Here is a 20174-nt window from a genome sequence, read left to right on the forward strand (position 1 = left end):
GGCTCCCCACATATCTGAAAAAGGACTTTTTGTTGTCCTTGATGCTTGAAGCTAGTAGGATTTCAGTTGCACTTCAGACACTTAAGCTACTATTTCAAGTTTATCATTTTAATTTACTATAAGATTTGAAATTTGTGGGTTTTAGCTTTAGGCTTTTCTTTCTGTATATCTGTAAATTAATTGTCAGGAAAATTCAAACAAACATGATATTTTCTTAGGTGACAATATTGTAATTACTGTGAATCTTCCTTTGTATCACTGCAAATTAATTATAAAAACAGAACCTGGTTTACTATTCAATTTACTATGTAAAAAAAGATGATCCAGGAGTACTTCTGTGCTGGATAAATACACTGGATAAACAATTCACTGCCTTGTAATGTAGCTAATTAACTATTAATTTTATCTGACTAATATCTCAGCTGTTGTTAAACCTCTGTTATAATATATGGATCAAAAGTTATGAACCCTATTATGAGGTTATGGAATCTATATCATTGGAGATTTCTAAGTACAAAGATTTAGGATACTTTAGATAGGCATGTTACTGCATTGAGCAGAAGGTTCAACTAAATGACCTTTTGAGATCATTGCAGTCTTGTTTTTCTGATTTTGGGTAAACAGTCTATTAGATATTGCATTTTAATTGAGTGAACTTTCATAAAGTACTTAAAATCAACTCTGTTAAAGCTACTAGGGTTTTTTCATTCAAAATTTTATCAACAGGTAGAAACAATACATTGCATTTATTGGTCATTATCGCTTCTTAAGTTGCAGAGTTTTGAAGAGGGAGATATTTTGGAATAATGTTAGAGCTAGACAAAGGGGAAACAGCAGTTTGCTTATTGATATTTGCATTTCCACTGGCAGAATATTTAAACTTTATGCACTCTAAAATTATTCATTCAGAAATGAGCAGCATTTTGCTGTTTATATATGCTTTCTAATTTAGTGATGTAGTATTTAGCACTGTTCTTGCTATTTTATCACCTGGGTGATGGATGTGGATGTGGATGGATGTGGGTGTGGATACTTATTTGCCAGTCGGAGTTAGATGATGCAGTTCTCTATATAGAGAAAATTGCACGTAACCTGACCAGTCTGGAGTCAACATTATGCAGAACCACATAACTTACAAGTATTTGCTTTATTTTTCTCAAAGAAGAATTAATTTTAATAATTGAGACTCAGTAAATGCATACTTTTCTCTAAAAATGTGATTTGGGGTCTGAAAAGTACTTTTATGTTGTCTGTCTGGCAGCTCACAGTGGGAGAGACTACAACAGGACGAGGGAGAACCTGGACAAGTAAAAGGTATCAACCAGATGTAGTCACTGTCTGTAATAAGTATAAGGTAAAATATGCTGTCTAGAACAAACTGGTTGCTGGTACCGTATGAACACTTTAATGGCATGATTTAACTAAGGCTCAGGTTGTATTTTCTTCATGGTGTAAGATCTTCCTGGATCTTGAGATATGAACCACTTCTCCCGTGTGCTGGTGAGTGGGGAGCAGACTGATCTCTAGCTGATACTTGATGCCAACCAGCTGAACTGCCTGGGTATGATGGGGAAGTATGTTGTCCCTGGCAACAGCCTGACAGTGCATTCCTCAACAAAACAGAGTCCCTGGCCAGTTTGTGAATAAGGGAGGCACCTGAACCACAGAAGTCACAGTTTGATTCCTATATCTAGAACTTCCTATATCTAGAGCTTTGTGTTTCTGGCTCTTACTGAAAACTTTAAGGCAAATCTTAATTTACTGGTTACCCTGCAGTTATAATTTAGGCAGGATTGCTTAATTATTTTGGGCACTGGACTCAATGGTCTGGGAAGCCCCTTTGAGTCCTTATGTTCTTTGAAATGGCTCTCTGTCATTTAGCAGTGACTGTTGCCCATTTTAAAATTTTGGAACCATCTTTTCCCCTAGTCACCATCACAGTAAGAATTTCCTTTAAATAATAAGATAAATATATCTATTGAAGTTGTCCATTATGATAGTCTGCATGTGATTGGAGTGCATGCCATACCTTTGTTTTTTAAAACAAATATCTGTCCAAGGGAATTAGTCATAGGATTATTCCAGAACCTAGAATTTCTTGCAGCTGACTAGTACATTTACTCCTCATAACCTAAGGTTGTGGCAGACATTACATTTATTATTTTATGATGTAATGAACATGTTAATTTCACAATAAAATGTTACATGCTAAATTTTCAAGCAGTTTATCACATGATAAAAACAGCAAACCAGGCACAAAAACGATAAACCATCCTCAAAGGTATTACTCTTTAAATGCTGAACATGTGGCTTGTTTGTATCCTGCTTTAATTTGAACAGTTGGTAATGTTATGTACACAGTGATAGGAAATGACCAGGTCCTTTAGCATCCCAGGGTGTGCTGACTGGCAGAACCTAGTAGATGGGGATACTAGATTTCATAGATTCTTAGGGTCGGAAGGGACTGCAGTAGAGCATTGAGTCTGCCCCCGTGCCCTAGGCTGGAAAGAGTGCTGGTGACCCCACCCAGGTGCTTGTCCAGTCTCCTCTTAAAGACCTCCAGGGTAGGGGAGAGCACCGCCTCCCTTGGAAGCCTATTCCAGATTCTGGTAACCCTTACTGTAAAGAAGCTCTTCCTGATGTCTAACCTAAATCTGCTGTCTGTCAGTTTGTGGCCATTGTTTCTAGTTACCCCAAGGGGTACACTGGTAACCAGAGTATATCCTATTCCTTGCTGTGTTCCCCTCCCCCCCCCCAATGAATTTGTAGATGGCTGCAAAATCATCTCTAAGCCTTCTCTTGTGGAGGCTGAAGAGATCCAGATCCCTCAACCTGTCCTCGTAGGTTCTTACCTGCAGACCCCTAACCATACGAGTAGCCCTGCTCTGAACCCTCTCAAGGTTATCCACTTCCTTCTTGAAGTGCGGCGCCCAAAACTGGATGCAGTACTCCAGCTCCAACCTTACCAATGTTGCATAGAGGGGAAGTATCACCTTCTTAGATCTGCTTGTGATGCACCTGCTATACATGATAGAGTATGGTTAGCTTTACTAATCACTTCGTCACATTGATGGCTCATGTTCGTCTTGGAGTCTGCTATGATTCTGAGATCCCTTTCTGTCACTGTGCTATTTAGAAGGTCATCTCCCAATCTTTGTGTGTGTTGGTGATTCTTTCTCCCTAGGTGCAGCACTTCACACTAACTACTGGTAAACTGCATCCTATTCTGTTCTGCCCACTTTTCCAACCTGTCCAAATCTGCCTGAATCCATTTTCTTTGCACCCATGTGCTTACTTTGCCATATAATATTATGTCATCCACAAATTTGTACAGAGTGCTCTTCACACCCTCCTCCAAGTCACTGATGAAGATATTGAATGGCACTGAACCTCGGGGGACCCCACTGCCCACATCTTTCCAGGTCGATACTGACCTATCTGCCACCACTCTCTGGGTGCGTCCCATAAGCCAGTTCTCCACTCACTTGACTGTGTAATCATCTACATCACAGCCACTTAGGTTATTTATAAGAATGGGATGAGATACTGTATTGAAGGCCTTTTTAAAATCCAAGTAAATGACATCTATCTTGACTCCTGAATTTGTGACCTGGTTGTAAAAAGAAACAAGGCTGGTCAAGCAGGATCTACGTGCTATGAATCTATGCTGGTTGCCCTTCAGCATTATTTTTCCTGCTGGATGCCCACAAATGTGTTCCTTAATAATTTTTCAAAGGTTTTCCTTTTGAAAAAGACAGGTCATGCTGTGATGTCCTGTCCCTCCACCCCAGACTTGCACAGGTGACCTCAGGTGACCACGTTTTTGTGCGTAGGATGGGGGCAGCATCATCCTCGTTCACCCCCTGGGTTCCAGGGCTCTGCTGACAAGCTGGCGAGCTCAGAGAGCTCACTGTACATGCACTGTGCAGCCAATGGGGTATGGTAGGCAACTGCACCGCCTCACCACTCCTGGAAAGTGGGTCTGCAGCTCTTCTAGCTGGCAAGTACCAGCAGTGCTAGCTCACATTCCACTTTTTTGCCTCCAGACGCTGAGCAAGCCTTTTGAACATCAAGCCATGCATTTCATGTAATGCTTCCATTGCAAAAAAAAAATTCTTGTTACCCATCGCACAATGAAAATGATGTCTGCTATGGGCCTAATAAAAGAGAGTTTTTTTCCAAAACATGTTTTTCAAGATCTTTTAAACTTGTACGGTAGGGAAAGTGGTTTTGTTGGTAAATAGCATGTCTGATGCTAGCATTATGCTTAAAAAGTAATTAATTGTAATAAACTGTACTGCAGATATAATTAAGCAAGCAGTTTAGTGCATAATGCTAATCTCAGCAGGTTGGAAAGATGGAGTAGAAACACAGGCATTTCCAGATTAAACTAAATCATGTACAAGCAGGAATTTCTTTCATCTTGGATTGCATTTTGTAATTAAAATTCAGTACAAATAAAACAGCTACTTGGCTGCAAGTGAAAGCTGAAAATGTGCTGCTCTTTCATGACTACCTAGAAGGAAATTGTCAGTTGCAATTTGATGATTCTCTTTATTATAGTGAGGGCTCTGAGTTTTGTTTTAATTTTTTTTAATGTTTCATTTTTTGATATTTACTGTTTTATCAGGATTTGAGCATTGACAGGCATGCTTAGTGCTGTACAGATCCCACAAGATATACATATCATAGGGCAAAGAACAACCTAGATGGAAACACAAAACAGAAATCACAAAATAGACCCTTTGGGAAACTCCTCAGACAGTTCTGCTCAGACAGCTGAGAAAGTAGGCTATCTTAATGGTGCTAATCACATGCATTTTAAATAAAGCAGCAGTGGAATGGCTGGACAAATATCTGAAAGAAAAAACAGGAAAGTGAATGGATGGGGGTGGGGGGAGGAGGGAAAACCCTAGTCTTGATTACCCTGATGCATATATGTGAAGATTAAATATTAAAGTTGAATGTGTAGCAGATGAGAGCAAATTAATCATGCTGAAAGAGCTTTGGAAACCCTTACCTTCAGTTATAAATTAAATATAAGAATGACAGCTAGATGCAGAGCTGCAACTAAGAAACACTCATCATGTCATGGGCCTTGCTTTGTGTTTACAGGCGCTCTTTGGCTCTCCAGTTTAGAATAGCTCATTGTTGAGCTGGTCCCTGACCAAATGTAGAACAGCATAAAGGTCAAATCTCAGTTGCAAAGGCGTCAGCATTGCAAATGTATTTAAAGGCAGTTTTACCTTATTTGTCCTTGCCAGCTTACCAAACTACTTTCGTTTAGAAAAGATAAAGTTTTAAAATGTGAGATTTGACGTAAACCAGTTCAGCAAATGAAGATCCCAGCACAGTGGACTCTAGATCACTGATGATCTCTCCCTTCTCATGGAAACAGTTGACGAACAAACTCAGAGGGCTGGTCTTAATGAATGGGCGCCTCTTCAAAGTGTGCCCCCAGCAGTAGGATTTTTGTAAATACTCCAACTCTGCTGTTCTAAGGGATTGGAGCGTGCAGAGAAGAGGAACGTGACCAGGTAAATATGCCTGAGAACAAGAATGAAGCAAAATGGTTTAAACTCAGGCTCATCAGGTTTAGAATGGTTCTTCAGTGACTCTTAACCTGTTTGTTTTGTTTGTAGGACTTTCTGCACATACTCATGTAGAACTTCCTTATTACTCCAAATTCCTACTAATAGCTGCTTACCTTGCTTCCTACAACCCTTCTCGGACAGATAAAAGATTCTTCCTTAAGGTAACTCCTATATTTTTTTATTTACTGCTTTATATTGGACTCAAGCCTATTGCATCATCCAGTTCAAAGTTCTTTTGAATATTTGTTTCCAAATCTGTTTTGTATGTAAATAGTCAATTTGATCCAAAGTGTGTTTTTGGTTCACAAGCAATGATGATTCCCAATTAGTCATCATTAACATTTAATAGGAATTTAAGACATGCATAATTATTATATGGTACCACTATCGCACAAAGGAAGAGAGGAAGGGATTGAAATCATGATCCACTGATTGGGTGTTTATGCCTTTCATACAGTTTATTAGTTTAAAGAATTTTTTTAGAGCCCTGTAAAAATATAATCACAGGAGCCAAAGAAGGGAAAATTGGGGACATTAAGAATTAGCCATATATCTAGATATGAGCTACCTGTTATTTAAGGGAGGAGTGTTAAACTCATCTAGCACCACAGGCCAGATGAGTGGCATGGGATTGATCTGCAGGTGGGATCAGACTTGCAGACTGGCCCCACATACCAGATACAGCTCATGCCCTGGAACAGCTGGAGTGGGCAGTACATGCAGTGCAGCTTTGCTCTGGCCACTCCAGGGCTGTGTTTGTATATATGGCTGTTCCCCCATTCCAGGATGTGTGCTTCAGGGGGTCCTGCATGTGACATGGTCCCAGAGCCCAAGAGTAACTGCTGAGTGCTGTACATGGTGGCTGCTCCACCACTCCCAGACGTGAGCTGGAGGGGCAGCTTGTGCGGTGCGTAGGACCACCTAGTGCAGGGGTGGGCAGTTATTTTGGGCGGAGGGCCGCTTGATGAGTTTTGGCGAGCTGTCAAGGACTGCATGGGTAGTCCCCCCCCCTTCAGTTGCCCCACCCCCTTTTGCCATCTTGGGACCGGATTTCTTGCCTCCTGACCTTTGCCACTGGAAGTCCCCATCCAGAGCAGCTTGTGGCTGAAGCCAGCTTCCCACGTGCTGCTGGGGACGGGAAGAGCCCACCCGGGTCTGCACCAGCCAGCAAAAGCAGCAGTGGAGCTGTGTACTGCTTGGGACTGACCGGCGCAGGTAGGGGGAAAAATGCATCTGAGCTCCTGCTGCTCCGGCTGGGCTCGTCCTGTCCCGAGCGGCCCACGGCTTCGCCTCCACCTCTCCTCCCTGGTGCTGACTTTGCCAGTGCCAGCCCAGCCCGACCCTGCACGGCCCGAGCGGCATGGCATTGCACGGGGAAAGCCTGCCCAGCAGCCGCTTTCCTGGACTTACCTGCAGGGCAGGGCCCTTTCCAGTCCCATGCAGCAAAGCAGAAGGTGGCCCAGACACTGTTTCCCTTCATCGGCGCCAGCCCCCCCGCCCCTCTCAAGCTGCAAACATGGCCTGCTCTGGGGCGGGGAGAGACCAGCTGGGGCAGGCTGAGGTCAGGGTTGGTTGCCTCGCAACCTGAACCCAAGGAAACAGCCTGAGGTGCTGCAGCCAGGGGCTTTTAGAGAGACAGCCACCATTACGTGGGTTTTGAAGGGGCTCTGCAGGCCAGAGGGAAGGCCTGCGGGCTGTATTTTGCCCATCCCTGATCTAGTGCATCCCGCATGTTGCCTCTGGGTCAACTCTGAGACCTGCAGGCAGCACGGGGGGGTTGGTTGATAGGGCTGCAAGGGCTAGATCCAGTCCATGGGCTCTCTTTGACACCCCTGCTATAAGGCTATTTCTTTTCCTGTTTTAAAAGAAAACCTGTAAATAATTGTCTGTAATTGGAGCCCTTAGTAGTAACATACTGGTTATGTAACTGAACTTGAGTAAGGCACTCATTTTTCTGGTGGTTGGATGTCCCCATAATGAATGCTGAAGGAGTTCCATTTGGCCACTCTCCTTTTACAGTTTTTTTGGAAGAAAAGAGAATTATTTGTGATAACTTACAGTTACTGACATAGCTGACTTCACTTCTGCTGCTGGACAAGAGAGATTCCTTTGAAAAAAATTGTTGTGTAAAAAAGTAATGATTTTAGTGCTATAATTGCCAAATTTTCTCCTGGTTACCTTCAGATCCTGAGGAGATGGGAAAGCCAACAAGAAATATGTCAAAAATAATTTTATTTATTTATATATGCAAAAAAACCCATTTCTTTCACCTCCCAGCCCCTTCTCACTCATGTGCTTGTTCCCTTCATTGAATCGTCTCTGACAATTTGCACCAGTCCTGCAGTTTCTGCACTTGCTTACACGTTACATGTTGCTTAAAATACAGAGCAGGACCTGAATTTATAAGGTCTTTTGGGAGGGATCATGTATTAAACTTGACGGCTTTTTAAAATCAATTGGGTTAAATATTTTGTCAAGGCTTGCTAAAGCATGAAAAAATTCCAGTTCCTGTCACACGTATCACTAGAGAATAATTAGCACTTAATCAGGTGTTAAGGCAAAATTCACAAATTAGCTGCATCTCAAAATCCAACTAGACCAGCAGTTCTGGAAAAGCATTCAATTTTTGTCGGTCTGAGTCATGGAAGTTGTAAAAATAAAATTCATTTTTATTGAAATTGTAATGACATTCAGTGTGGATTTTAAGTTGGAAATTTTCTGTTGGAGTTATTAGCCAAGCTTGCATAAACATTAAAATGGGTACCAAGCATAAGAACATAACATATAAAATGCCATTTCCTGGGTCAGACTATAGGTCCATTTAGCCTAGTGTTCTGTCTCTCAGTGGCTCAGGATGGATGCTGAGGGGTAGGGCGAACAGCACATGTCTAAAATTCTCCATGTCCTGTTCCGTATAGCTTCTAGCATTAAAAAATGTAGGTACTTCTGATTCAGAGTCTGCACCCCTGTCTCCACCATATTCACTATTTACTGATGGACCTTTCCTCCAACAATTCTGAGCTAGGCTAGGCTGCTAGCCTTTACAACCTTTTGTGGCAATGAATTCTACAACTTAATTACACACTGTGTGTAAAAGAAACAACATCATGCCATAGTCATTTGAATCCAAGATGAGGTAGCCCTAACTCCAAGTCAGAGTCTCAGCCCCTGTTCCCACCACTGCTTGCCCTCTGTTGTAGCTCTAGCTCTAGCTCCAGCCTGGGGCCTGGAGCACATGGTTGCTCAAGCCTGCACCTGGCCGTGTTAGAGCAGCAGCAGTGGCAACAGCTCCAGCTCTGACTCCAGCCCAGCACCAGGGTCAGAGCTGCTGCTGCGGCAGCCACTGCTGTGTTGCTTGGAGGGTGCTGGAGTGACAGTGTGCTCCATGTCTAGGGCCAGAAATGGAGGAGAAAGGGAGGGGAAAAGGTTCTGGGGGGCTGCACAGGCTTGGGAGGGGTCAAGTTGGGGGTGGACAGACAGCAGGGGGCAAAGTGCAGGTGTCAGGCTACTGGACTTCCCCACCACTTGCCTTCTTGCCACTGCTCACTCCATTGCACTGGTGGAAGGGGCAAAATGAAGATGGCCGTTCAATAATTAGATTCCATACATGAAAAATTATAAGAATTTTATACATTTTCCATGTATAGAACCTTATTACTGGGGCATTGTCTTATAATCAGAATCATCTTGGATTCAGGTACATGTGGCATTTTATGTCCCCAGTTCAGGACTTGTGAGGAGAATTAGTAAATGATAAATCCCTGTTTACTTTCTCTGCACTGTTTAATGTTTTATAAACCTCTTTAATGTTGTCCCTGAAGAGTTTCTTTTCTAATCTGAAAAGTCCTAGCCTATTTAGTCTCTTCTTGCACGGAAACCCCTCCAGTTCCTTGATCATCCTCGTTGCTCTTCTTTGTATCTTTTCTAGTTCTCCTGAAAGCTTTTTGAGATATGGGACTGTAGCAGGGCTCTAAGGTGCCTGCTACTTGGAAAGCTGGAGTAGTGGCTCAGGTGCTGGTTGCTAGGGGCAACCAGAGGGAGTTAAGGAGACATAAATCGCAGGCCAAAGCCCAGAGAGGGGGCAGCCTGCGGCCAAGGAGGAAGGAGCTCAGCCCTGAATGCGTGAAAAGGAAAAGGCCTGGATGTGTGAGCAGCTAGTGACATGGGTGAGATGGAACACCTGTCATGTGGTTCGGAGGACGTTTTAGCCATGAGGCGTAGATTTGTGTTATAGCCAAGGGGCTTGTGTTTTGATTGTTGTTACACTGGAGGTTCGGGCGAGGCTGCAGGGGGATGGAGGAGGCCTCATAGGGGAACCACGTTAGAGTGTGGACCCCAGCCACAGAGAGTGGGCCGTGCGAGAAGCCCCAGAGAGAGTGGGCACTGCTGAGAGGCCCCGAGAGAGTGGACAGTGACTGTGAAGCCAAAAAGGGTGCAGCAAAGGGAGTATGCCTCCCAGACTGCCAGAAAGGACAGCACAGGGAGGGCATTGACCCCGAGCGTCCATAACGGCGCAGCAGAGGGGAGCTGTCATCCCCAAGCGCCAAGGCAAAGGCGCAGTATTGGGAGAGGGCTGACCCTGAGTACCCCACAAGGCAGAACAAAGTTGTGGAGAACCTGAGTGCCAGTGAGGCTCGGGGTGAGCGAGAAGCCCCAGAGACAGAGGAGCAGCAACCATTTGAGCACCATGAGGTGCAGTGTGAGGCAGGACTTCAGAGAGCCCGAGTGAGACAAGACTGTGAAGGCACAGAGTGTCAACAGGATACGGAGTGAGGCAGAGCTGTAGAGCGCCCAAGTGCCAGGGAGACCAAGGTGGGTCCAGCACATAGCAGAAAACCGTAGCCAAAGGAACGAAGGGCAGCCTCCCTACAATAAATACATAACATCAAAGACGTGGCAGGTGAGATTCCGAGGGGTGCTTAGGGAACGCTTGGCACTACTAAAGGCGGGCCCTAGGGGAGTGCACGGTGACCCTAGGATGCCATCCTGTTACAGGGACCAAAATTACACACAGTATTCAAGGTGTGGACGGACCATAGAGTTATAAAGGGGCATAATGATAATTTTTGCTTGTTTATGATTTCCTTCTTAATAATTCCTAACATTATTTCCTTTTTTGATTTCTTCTGAATACTGAGACGATGTTTTTAACAAACAGTCTACAGTAATAAAAGGAGAGTTGTTCTGGCACTAACCTAAAGATGGCAGTGGTTCCATTTGTAAAACAGTTACCCTATTGAGAAGCAAGAGGTAATGTCATGCACTGTGGGAGGCAGAAAGCTGCCAAACTGTTAAAACACCAAAATAATAAATCTGTGATGTCAAGAAGCAAATAAAAAACTGAGTGGTGTATACCAGATTAAGTGAAAAATATTAAATAATTTCTAAAAGGTCCTTTTATAAGAAAAGAAATTATGAAATAATTGTTACTTCCTGATAATCTGCAAATGATTTTCTGTAAGAAGAGCATAGCATGTTTTTTTTCTGTACTTATGCTAAGAAGGGTGCCTACCTGTCAAATAATATATAAGTACATCATAGAAAAGACTTGAGCATCACAGGTACAGCATGTAACCCACCACTGTCAAGCCAGGTAGCTTAGAACCTTACCTTCCCCTTTCAGCAATTCCTTGATTCTCCTTCAAGGCCTTGTTTTCAAATGTAAAGCTTACTTTGTGCATATATGACCTACCACATAAGCCATTGTCTTAATATAAAGTTGTATTGTCAAGTTACTTAAAAAAGACTCTTAAAACATTATAACACTCTATTTAGTAATCAATCAAAAACAGCTATAAAAACTCTAAAATGGACAGGTATTCAGGTCCAGAAATCCCAAATATAAGCTTCTACATATACACTTTACCAGGAAAAGAGGATTACCCTTTCAATGATTTGTCATTCACTGTGCAGAGTAATAAGCTGTCCCTTATAAAGAAAAACTCTTTTGGTGTTGTGTTCTGAAAAATAACACATGATCATATAAGTAAAGACTGATTGACATCTCAATTTCTTTTGATATGCAAACCTTAAATTTTTTCCACCTCTAGCTTGTGGGATTGTTTTGTTTTTCTCCATTCTCTCCTTAATAATTGTTTTGATCTCTTGTTCAATGGGTTCTCTTCCTTCTCTTAATCTACTTTGAGAAGAAATTCCAAAGGACTCTGACTGTCCACGCTCTTCCTTTCCACACTGTTATTCTATACAGTTTTCTTACCTGTTCAGCTCTGTTTTTTACTTATTTCTCTACTTCTCACTTGTCCTTCAAATTCTGCATCTTGATCTTCCTTTGACACAGTATTACTTAATTTCACAGATGTGCTGCTGTCAAAACCCATCAAAACTGAGTGAACTTTAGAAGTAAAAGAGTTGCAAGTGGGATGCATATAAATTCCAGTGGTTGCCATTTGCCTTACTAATGTTTGGAAAAAAGAAGGGCACTAAAAATGAAACACACTTTTGTCCTTTCCTTGAGTTGAGCTGGAATGGAGGGTGAAGGACACATGGGAGGCTTATTTAAATATCCATGGGAAGCTTGCTGCATTTTCTGATTTACTCTTTAATTCTTTTCTTATTTAAATGTGTGTATTTCCCCTGATAAATCAGTTTAGAAAAATAGTAACCCTACAGGTTTACCTGCAGGGTGAATGTTGTCACTCATTCTTCAGACAGCATAAGATTTGATGAGCCAAGTCACATCACGATTACGTTGCAGTGTTATAGTAAGCAGTACAGGCAACCCTTCTCTTAGTGCTCTTAACTGGTTCCTGAAAAAACAAACATTAAGCAAAACCAAAAGTATTTGATGACCCAAGATGGCAATTGCAGTTGTTTTTAATGACCCAAGATGATGGCTGCGAGCATTATAACGAAACTCACTGAGCACTAAATGAAAGTGGGTATCAATTTCAAATGAGCATTATAGCAAAATAGCGCCAAGTGAAACAGCATTAATCAGGTGTTGCACAAATTACTACTAAGAGCAAATGGAATCAGGGCATGAAGAGTAGGCACACCTATAGTAATTGTACATGATGCAAAATTTTGTTACTTAGTTTTTTTCTCATCCTATTATAGTTCTGCAATGTCACTGTAGCTTCTTGCTATGTCATACTTGCTCAAAAATTGCTTTTTCATTTACAGCATCATGGGAAAATGAAGAAGACATTTCTGAACAAACATGAAAAGGTATTTATTCAGCTTTCAATTCCTATGTCAGTTCCTTTTGTGATGTTGCCTGTATACCACATTTTTCCACATACAGCATGCACTGTGAGGTATCATAGTGGTTTGACTTACTAAGAACTAACCCTTAAAAAAATTCTACTTTATTCTACATACAGAAGCAAGAAGCCAAAATCCTCAAATCTGGGGCCTAAATTTGTTACTCAAATCCATATTTGGTTATCTAAACAAGCCAACCCTTAATATGTAAGCTAATTTTTCAGAAGGGCCAGCTATTATCCATAAAAACAGCAAGTGCTAACTAGTTCAGATAACCAGGCCACTTTAATTTTGATACCTAATATGGATTTAGGACTCTAAGTTTAGACACCCAGGTTTTAAAATGTTGTCATCTTTTCTGTTGTGTACATGGACAATTTATGTGTCTTAATAATATGTATAATAATTCCATAAGGGCAAAGAATTAGTAGAATCATGACTAAACGCTTTCTTTTATATATAAAGTTGCAGTTCCAGCTATTTCAGTGGAGCTGAATCAGTTTAAAATAGCAGAAAAGTTGATCCTTGGCTGAATAGTAAACACATGTATAAATCAATTTAAAAGAATATATAGTGCACATAATTTCACTTCAGTCTATCTGGAACAATGAAAATGTTAAGATGCGTGTACAAACATCAGTACAGTATTATAAATGCTTAACTCTCAGAAGCAAGTTTCTTATAGTTGCAGACCATCTGTATGTCTTGCCTCTGGCTTATATACTACAGGGGACTTTAAAAGATTCTAATTATTTTCAGAACTGTTACCTACCCTGAGATGTACCCACATATTCAGGTTTTTCCCCCCTCCCTGCTCAAGCTGAGGAGGAGAGGCATGACTGGGCTCCGACACACCACTGAGTACAATTTTGGAGGGGTTTAAGCCCCTACCCTGGCCTGCACAGTTCCCAGCTGGGGTGTGTCTGGAGGGGGAGGGAGGAAGCAGCTTCTGTTAGACTTTTCCCCACTTGCCCCTTGGCTGGCAGGGGCAGGGATATGGCCAGATCCTGGCCAGTGGCAGCACCCTGAGGCGAAGAGGGTGAGGGAGAGAGGTTTAAAACCTCTTCCCTCCCCTCTCCCACTGGCACAGATCCCAGGGGGGGTCTCCCTGGCAGGGTTGCAGCAGCCCCTGCCAGGCTTTTCCCTGTTCAAGTGTGGAAAGGGCTGGGGTCCTATGCCGGTGGGAGAGGGGAGGGAGGGTAGATTAAACCTCCCTCCCTGCCTTCACCTCAGGGCGCCAGTCTAGGGTCTGGCCCCTCCCCCTGCTCCCAAGCAGGGAAAAACCTGGCAGGGGCTGTAGTCTGGAGCAGGGTTTCCCACCCCCATCCCTTCCACGTGAGGCTGCCTGTGCCTGCTCAGGACAGCCCTGCGTGGGCTGCAAGCAGCTGCATCAAGGAGCACTGGCCACGGGGTGGGGGAAGGGCTGCTTTTCCCCGCACTCCTTCCTTGCCCTTCCCCTGCCCCACTCCCCCTTACCTGAGGTTAACTTAAACCAGGTGCAGCCGCATGGTCCCAGGTCAGAAGCCCCAGCTGGAGCTTGATTGGCGAGCTCAGAGCCAGAAGGTGAGGTGTGCCATAAACCTAGGTACCTGAGGCAGAGAAGCAGTGCAGTCCTGAACTCTCTGTGGAGGAGAGCTCTTGCCAGGACAGGCAGGCAACAGGGTGGAAACTGTGAGCCAGAGCAGATACCCTAGGGGTGCAGCCAGGGCTGGGAAGTGGGGACGAGTCTTCTGCAGCAGCCTGTTGACCCAGAGGGAGCTTTGATTGTTTTACTTAAAGCAGCTGCCTCGCATTGTTTTGTGTTACTGGAGGATCAGGTAGTAGCTGGAGGGGAGGCAGGAGGCCACACAGGTGTGCCTGGGAGGTGCTCCAGATTCTGACCCCCAGCAGTGAGGCAGGGGCAGGCCCAAGCTGAGGGCTGGGGCCCCAAACAGAGGGAAATAGGCCAAGGGCTAAACCAAGTTGAGACTCAGAAGCCAGACCTGAGGAAGTGAATGGTGTGGATATAGTGTATATGGACTACAGTAAGGTTTTTGACACAGTCCCTCATGACCTTCTCATAAACAAGTTGGAGAAATGTGGGCTGGGTAATGCACAGTGTGGATAGATAACTGGCTCATCAGCTGCAAGCAAAGGGTCCATGTCAGAATGGCAAGAGGTTTCAGTGGAGTCCCACAGGGATCTGTCCTGGGCCAGGAGCTGTTCAATGTGTTTATTAACTATTTGGATGAAGGCTTCTTGAGCAACTTAGCAGATGACATGAAATAGGGAAGGATTATGAATACAATGGAGGATATGAGTGCAATTCAGAAGGATTTCAAAAGATTGAAAAGTTGGACTAGAGCTAACAGGATGAAATTCAATGCAGACAAATGCAAGGTGCTACACATTGGGAGGAATAATCAAAAACTCAAATACAAAATGGGGAACAACTGGCTGGATGGTAGCTCTATGGAAAAGGACCCTGGGAGTCTTGGTAGTCTGCAGTGTAATGCACCTACACAGAAGACGAATATAGTTTTGGGCTGCATCAATAGAAGCAGTAGGTGCAGGACATGGGAGTGCCTCTCCTTGGAGTAGTGTGTGTAGTTCTGGGCTCCACTTTTTTAAAAGAATGTGGGGAAGGTAGAGAGGATTCAGAGACAGGCAACAAAGATTATGAAAGACTTGGAAGGTGAGTCGTATGAGGAGAGGCTGAAGGAGTTAGGCTTGTTCAGCTTGCAGAAAAGGCTTAAGAGGGGACATGATATCAGTCTTCATATATCTGAAAGGTTGCCATAAAAAAGAGGGAAAGTACCCTTTTTTTCTTGCTGCATAGAGGAGAACGTGGACCAGTGGCTTGAAGTTACAGCAGAGCAAGTTCTGGCTATCCAATCTAAAAAGCTTTTTCACTGTGGGTGTTTTACTGTGAGTATTTTCCAAGCTTCTGGTCTTTGCTGGTTGCTCCGCCTTCCTTCTGTATGTGTCAGAGTGTTTTTAAGCCTCGCCTGAGGCATTGGGTGTTGGCTCAAGGTAAGGCTGGGGACTTCAACTGGGGTGTGCCAATTATCCTGTTAGGAGTGTAGCCAGAGGTTCCTGGTTGCTCCACTGTGGGTCAGACTGAGTACCATATTTGGGGTCAGTTAGGAGTTTTACCCATTGTCATATTGGTATATACTGTGGTGGTTTTTGCCTTCTTTGGTAGTGGGGGGCATGACCCTCTGCCTAGGACCTCTTGAGCATATATTGACAACATCATTGGGCTCGAAGGGTAGTAATCAGCAGCTTCATGTCTAGTTGGCAGTTGGTAACAAATGGAGTGCCCCAGGTGTCGGTTCTGGGGCCAGTTTTGTTTAATACCTTCATCAGCGACCTGGCAGAAGGGATAAAGTGCACCCTTAGCAAGTTTGCAGGTGACACCAAGCTGGATGGAGCAGTAGACACGCCTGAGGGTAGGACTAGGATTCAGAGAGACCATGACAAATTGGAGGATTGGACTAAAAGAAATCTTATGAGGTTCAGTGAGGAGAACTGCAAAGTCCTCCACTTAGGATGGAACAATCCCATGCACTGGTACAGGCTGAGGAATGATAGGCTAAACAGCGGCTCTGCCGAAAAAGACCTGGGGATTACAGTGGACAGTATGATGAATATGAGCCAGCAGTGTGCTCTTGTTGTGAAGAAGGCTAACAGCATACTGGGCTGCATCAGTAGGAGTGTTGCCAGCAGATCGAGAGAGGTGATTCTTCCCTTCTATTCAGCACTGGTGAGGCCACATTGGGAGTGCTGTGTCTAGTTTTTCGCCCCCTAATTCAGGAAGGATGTAGACAAATTGAAGGCAACAAAAATGGTGAGGGGGCTGGCAGACATGATTTATGAGGCGAGGCTGAGGCAACTGGTCTTATTTAATATGGAGAAGAGAAGATTGAGGTGGGATTTAGTAGCAGGTTTCAGCTAACTGAAAGGTGGTTCCGAAGAGGATGGAGCTGGATTGTCCTCAGTGGTGGCTGATGGCAGAATAAGGAGCAATGGTCTCAAGTTGCAGCAAAGGAAGTTTAGGTTAGATATCAAGAAAAACTTTTTTACCAGGAGGGTAGTAAAGCACTGGAATAGGTTACCCAGAGCAATGGGGTAGGTGGGTGAGACATGCTGGTGGTGTGCCCTCTGTCCAGGCTGGCCTCGGATACATCCCCACCCCCCCTTGGGGACTTTTTGCTTCTCTGAAATCCCTCCTGTAGTTATTTCTCCTCTGACTCTTCATTTCCAGGCATCGTTGATTGGTTTCCCTGTGGTTGTCATATTGTCCACATTCTGTTCTATAAGCATATTCCTTTGTTCTTCCAAACCCATCACATGTATACATCTTAATTTGGGCATTTACCAGTGTCTTAATTTGGGCACGTCTGGCTCCTAATTTGGTCTCTCCACCAAAACCAGAAATCTCAAGAGTTTTGCATCTGAGCACTGTGACCTAGCACCAACATGGCAAGCCTATCTTTTGTTATGGATTTTCAGAGAATTTCCCAGCCTGTTTGTTGGCCTCAGACATGGTGTCTGTCTTGAAGGCTGAAACTGAAATTTTGTCACAAACAGGCTTTTAGAAACCAGTTACCCCTTACCATTCCCGTGGACCATTGTTCTAATGTAATCTTTACCTACAAGACAATTCATAGATTACATAGACATTAGGACTGGAAGGGACCTCAGAAGATCATCGAGTTCAGCCCCTTGCCCGAGGGGCAGGAAGTCAGCTGGGGTCATAGGATCCCAGCAAGATAAGCATCCAATTTTTTCTTGAAGGTGTTCAATGTAGGTGCTTGAACCACCTCCGATGGCAGGCTATTCCAGACCTTGGAGGCTCGGACAGTAAAGACATCAAATTTCTAAGACCTGAGGGCCAGGTGACGTGGTCTGTTTGTGGGGCTGGAACTAAAGTTCAGTCTGGCACATGGGACTGGGACCATGCACTGGCCCTGCCCCCAGCCCCACTTGCTGGATCAGGCCCCAGCTCTGGCTCTGGCAGCAGCCCATTTTGAGCTCTGGCCAAGCCAGCTCCACACCACTCATCTGGTACGGGCTAAAGAGTTGAGCACCACTGTTCTTGTAAGAAAGGTAATGAAATATGATCTAGAATGTCATGTGAGACTGTCAAAAGCCTTGCTAACACCAAGGTATACCACATCAGTTTCTCCCCCGTTATCTGCAAAGCTGGTTTCTCTGTCAGAAGAAAATTAGATTGGTTTGATGCAATCTGTTCTTGACAAACCCATGCTTTTTTTTAATCTCCTTATCTTCTAGGTGCTTACAAATAGATTGCTTAATAATTTGTTCCAGAATCTTTCTGGAGATTAAAGTGAGGCTGACTGGTTTATGATTCTCCCTCCTAATATATTTACAGAATAAATTCTTGTTGCCTTTTATATCTCCTGCTAATTGAGACTCCATTTGTACCTTTGCCTTTCTAATTTTTGTCCCCACATCCTTGTGATGTTCTTTTATACTTATCCATTGTTGTGGATGTTTTTGCCATGTTTTGTAAATTCCTTTTTCGATTTTAAGGTTATGAAATTTCCAGTGCAGTCAAAATGGTCTCTGCTATGCTTCCTCTTTTTCTTCTGCACAGGAATAGTTTGCTGTTGCTCCGTTAGTGTAGTCTCTTTCAATAGCTGCCAGCTCTCCTGTGCTTCTTTATCCCATATCTCATCTTCCCAAGGTACCCTTCCTATTAGTTTGTTGAGTTTGTTGAAATCTGCTTTACTTAAAAAGTCCATTATCCTCCTATGTTGTTTAAAACAGTATGTAATAGATCATACTGATTCTGAAATTCTGGAGAAAAGATCACATTCTTATTTATTTCTGTCCATATTGGATTCAATAGACTTATCCACAAGAAACTGTTGGTAGTAAATACATCTGGAAATTCAAATATCAGGGTTCCATCAAAATAGAAGGTGAATAATAGATAAATTCGTGAAATTACTGTAATGTAGCTGTGCAATTCTCTGCACTGTTCTGGGCTAAACATGAGTGTTAGCTAAATGGGGGACATGTTTATATGCCATAGGTTTATTGACAAAACCTACACTGGTTATACAACTGAGATGTTAGGGAATCAGAAAAATATACAAGTAATTTTAGAACTAGAGGAGTAGGAAGGGACCCTGCAATCACTGTTAGTACCTATACAGCCTCCATGGGCTCTGGCTGAGGGAATTACACTGAAATGATCTTTCAGTAAATGTGGTTTTAATAACATTTTGTTACTCTGTTTCCATATATTCTTCACACCAGTTTTTTTAGCTACAAGATAACATTGGTGACACCTCCTGGATTCTAGAAACCTATAACATCTTTTGGAAATGCCTTTACTTCACAGAAGAGGTGAATGTTGCATTTTACTGATAACTAGCACTGCAAAAGTGCTGATGTTGTGCTTGCGATATGTCCTTCCCCAAAATGATTTAGAAACCAGCCTTCTTTCTGAAATCCTCCTTTAATCCTATCCATACTGACAGTAAACATAAATCGATGTACGCTGCTAAAAGTGAAGTTGAATGTCAAAGCATAGAAAGTGTGATGCCAACTTAAATAGAAACAACGCTTCTCGCATCATAACTTTGTTAGTTTATATGATAAATGGATCTGAATACTGTGGACAACACTGACTGCAGAGGACAAAAGTTGACAGTTACTGAATTTCTTGTGAACAACTTTTACTATTTTTTTATTTGTCCTGATAGCAATTTATCTTTGTTTCTTCTTTTGAATTGAATTTTATATATGCTAATAGTCTGTAATGTTTAAGATATCCACATGGAAGCTATTTTAAATGTAAAGACTCATCTGGTGTGACTTTGGTTTTTGTTTCTTAGTATTTTTACTGTAAAATTAAATCACATCATGTTAGCAACAAAAATAATTTCTAAAAGGAAGCTTATATAAGTTTTTACAGTGTTCTGATGATCATTAAAAAATCATAATCTGAGTTATAGGTACCTTTTTCATTAAGGGCTCTTGGAAGCCACTGTGCTACGTGAAGTGGACATGGTCATGGAGGATGCTGACAGATGTAAGAAAACTCCCCAAAAACAATACTTTACCTTAAACTCAGTGTGTCCCCACACTGAACCCAGCACATGCCTGGAAGAGGCATTGCATTAGTTCAACCCAGCTTGCCCAATGTCTGTGTAAATTGGGTGCTTCAGTGGGGTTTTTTGGGTGCTTTTATTTAATAGCTAATTGAATCAGCTTCAGATGAAAGCACCAAAAAACCCATCCAAAGCTCACAATCTATGCAGACACTGTGGAGCCAGGTCAAACTAGTGTGCTGCCTCTTCCAGTAAAGCTTTTTTTGTTTTTTCTTTCACGTCTGTCAGC

At 43.0% G+C, this 20174-nt stretch overlaps 1 protein-coding gene across 1 annotated transcript in view; it reads left to right on the forward strand.

The window, feature by feature from the left end:
* Window positions 1–20174, forward strand: part of ORC5 (origin recognition complex subunit 5) — a 140778-nt gene that overhangs the window by 40683 nt on the left and 79921 nt on the right. Inside the window, exons 10-12 of the mRNA XM_019543586.1 lie at window positions 1262–1314; window positions 5643–5755; window positions 12738–12782. Coding sequence (XP_019399131.1) covers window positions 1262–1314; window positions 5643–5755; window positions 12738–12782 — 211 coding nt within the window. The remainder of the gene's footprint in view (window positions 1–1261; window positions 1315–5642; window positions 5756–12737; window positions 12783–20174) is intronic.

Source organism: Crocodylus porosus, unplaced genomic scaffold (assembly GCF_001723895.1).
Source record: "Crocodylus porosus isolate Cpor-Errol unplaced genomic scaffold, CroPor_comp1, whole genome shotgun sequence".
In the NCBI taxonomy this organism is placed as follows: domain Eukaryota; kingdom Metazoa; phylum Chordata; order Crocodylia; family Crocodylidae; genus Crocodylus; species Crocodylus porosus.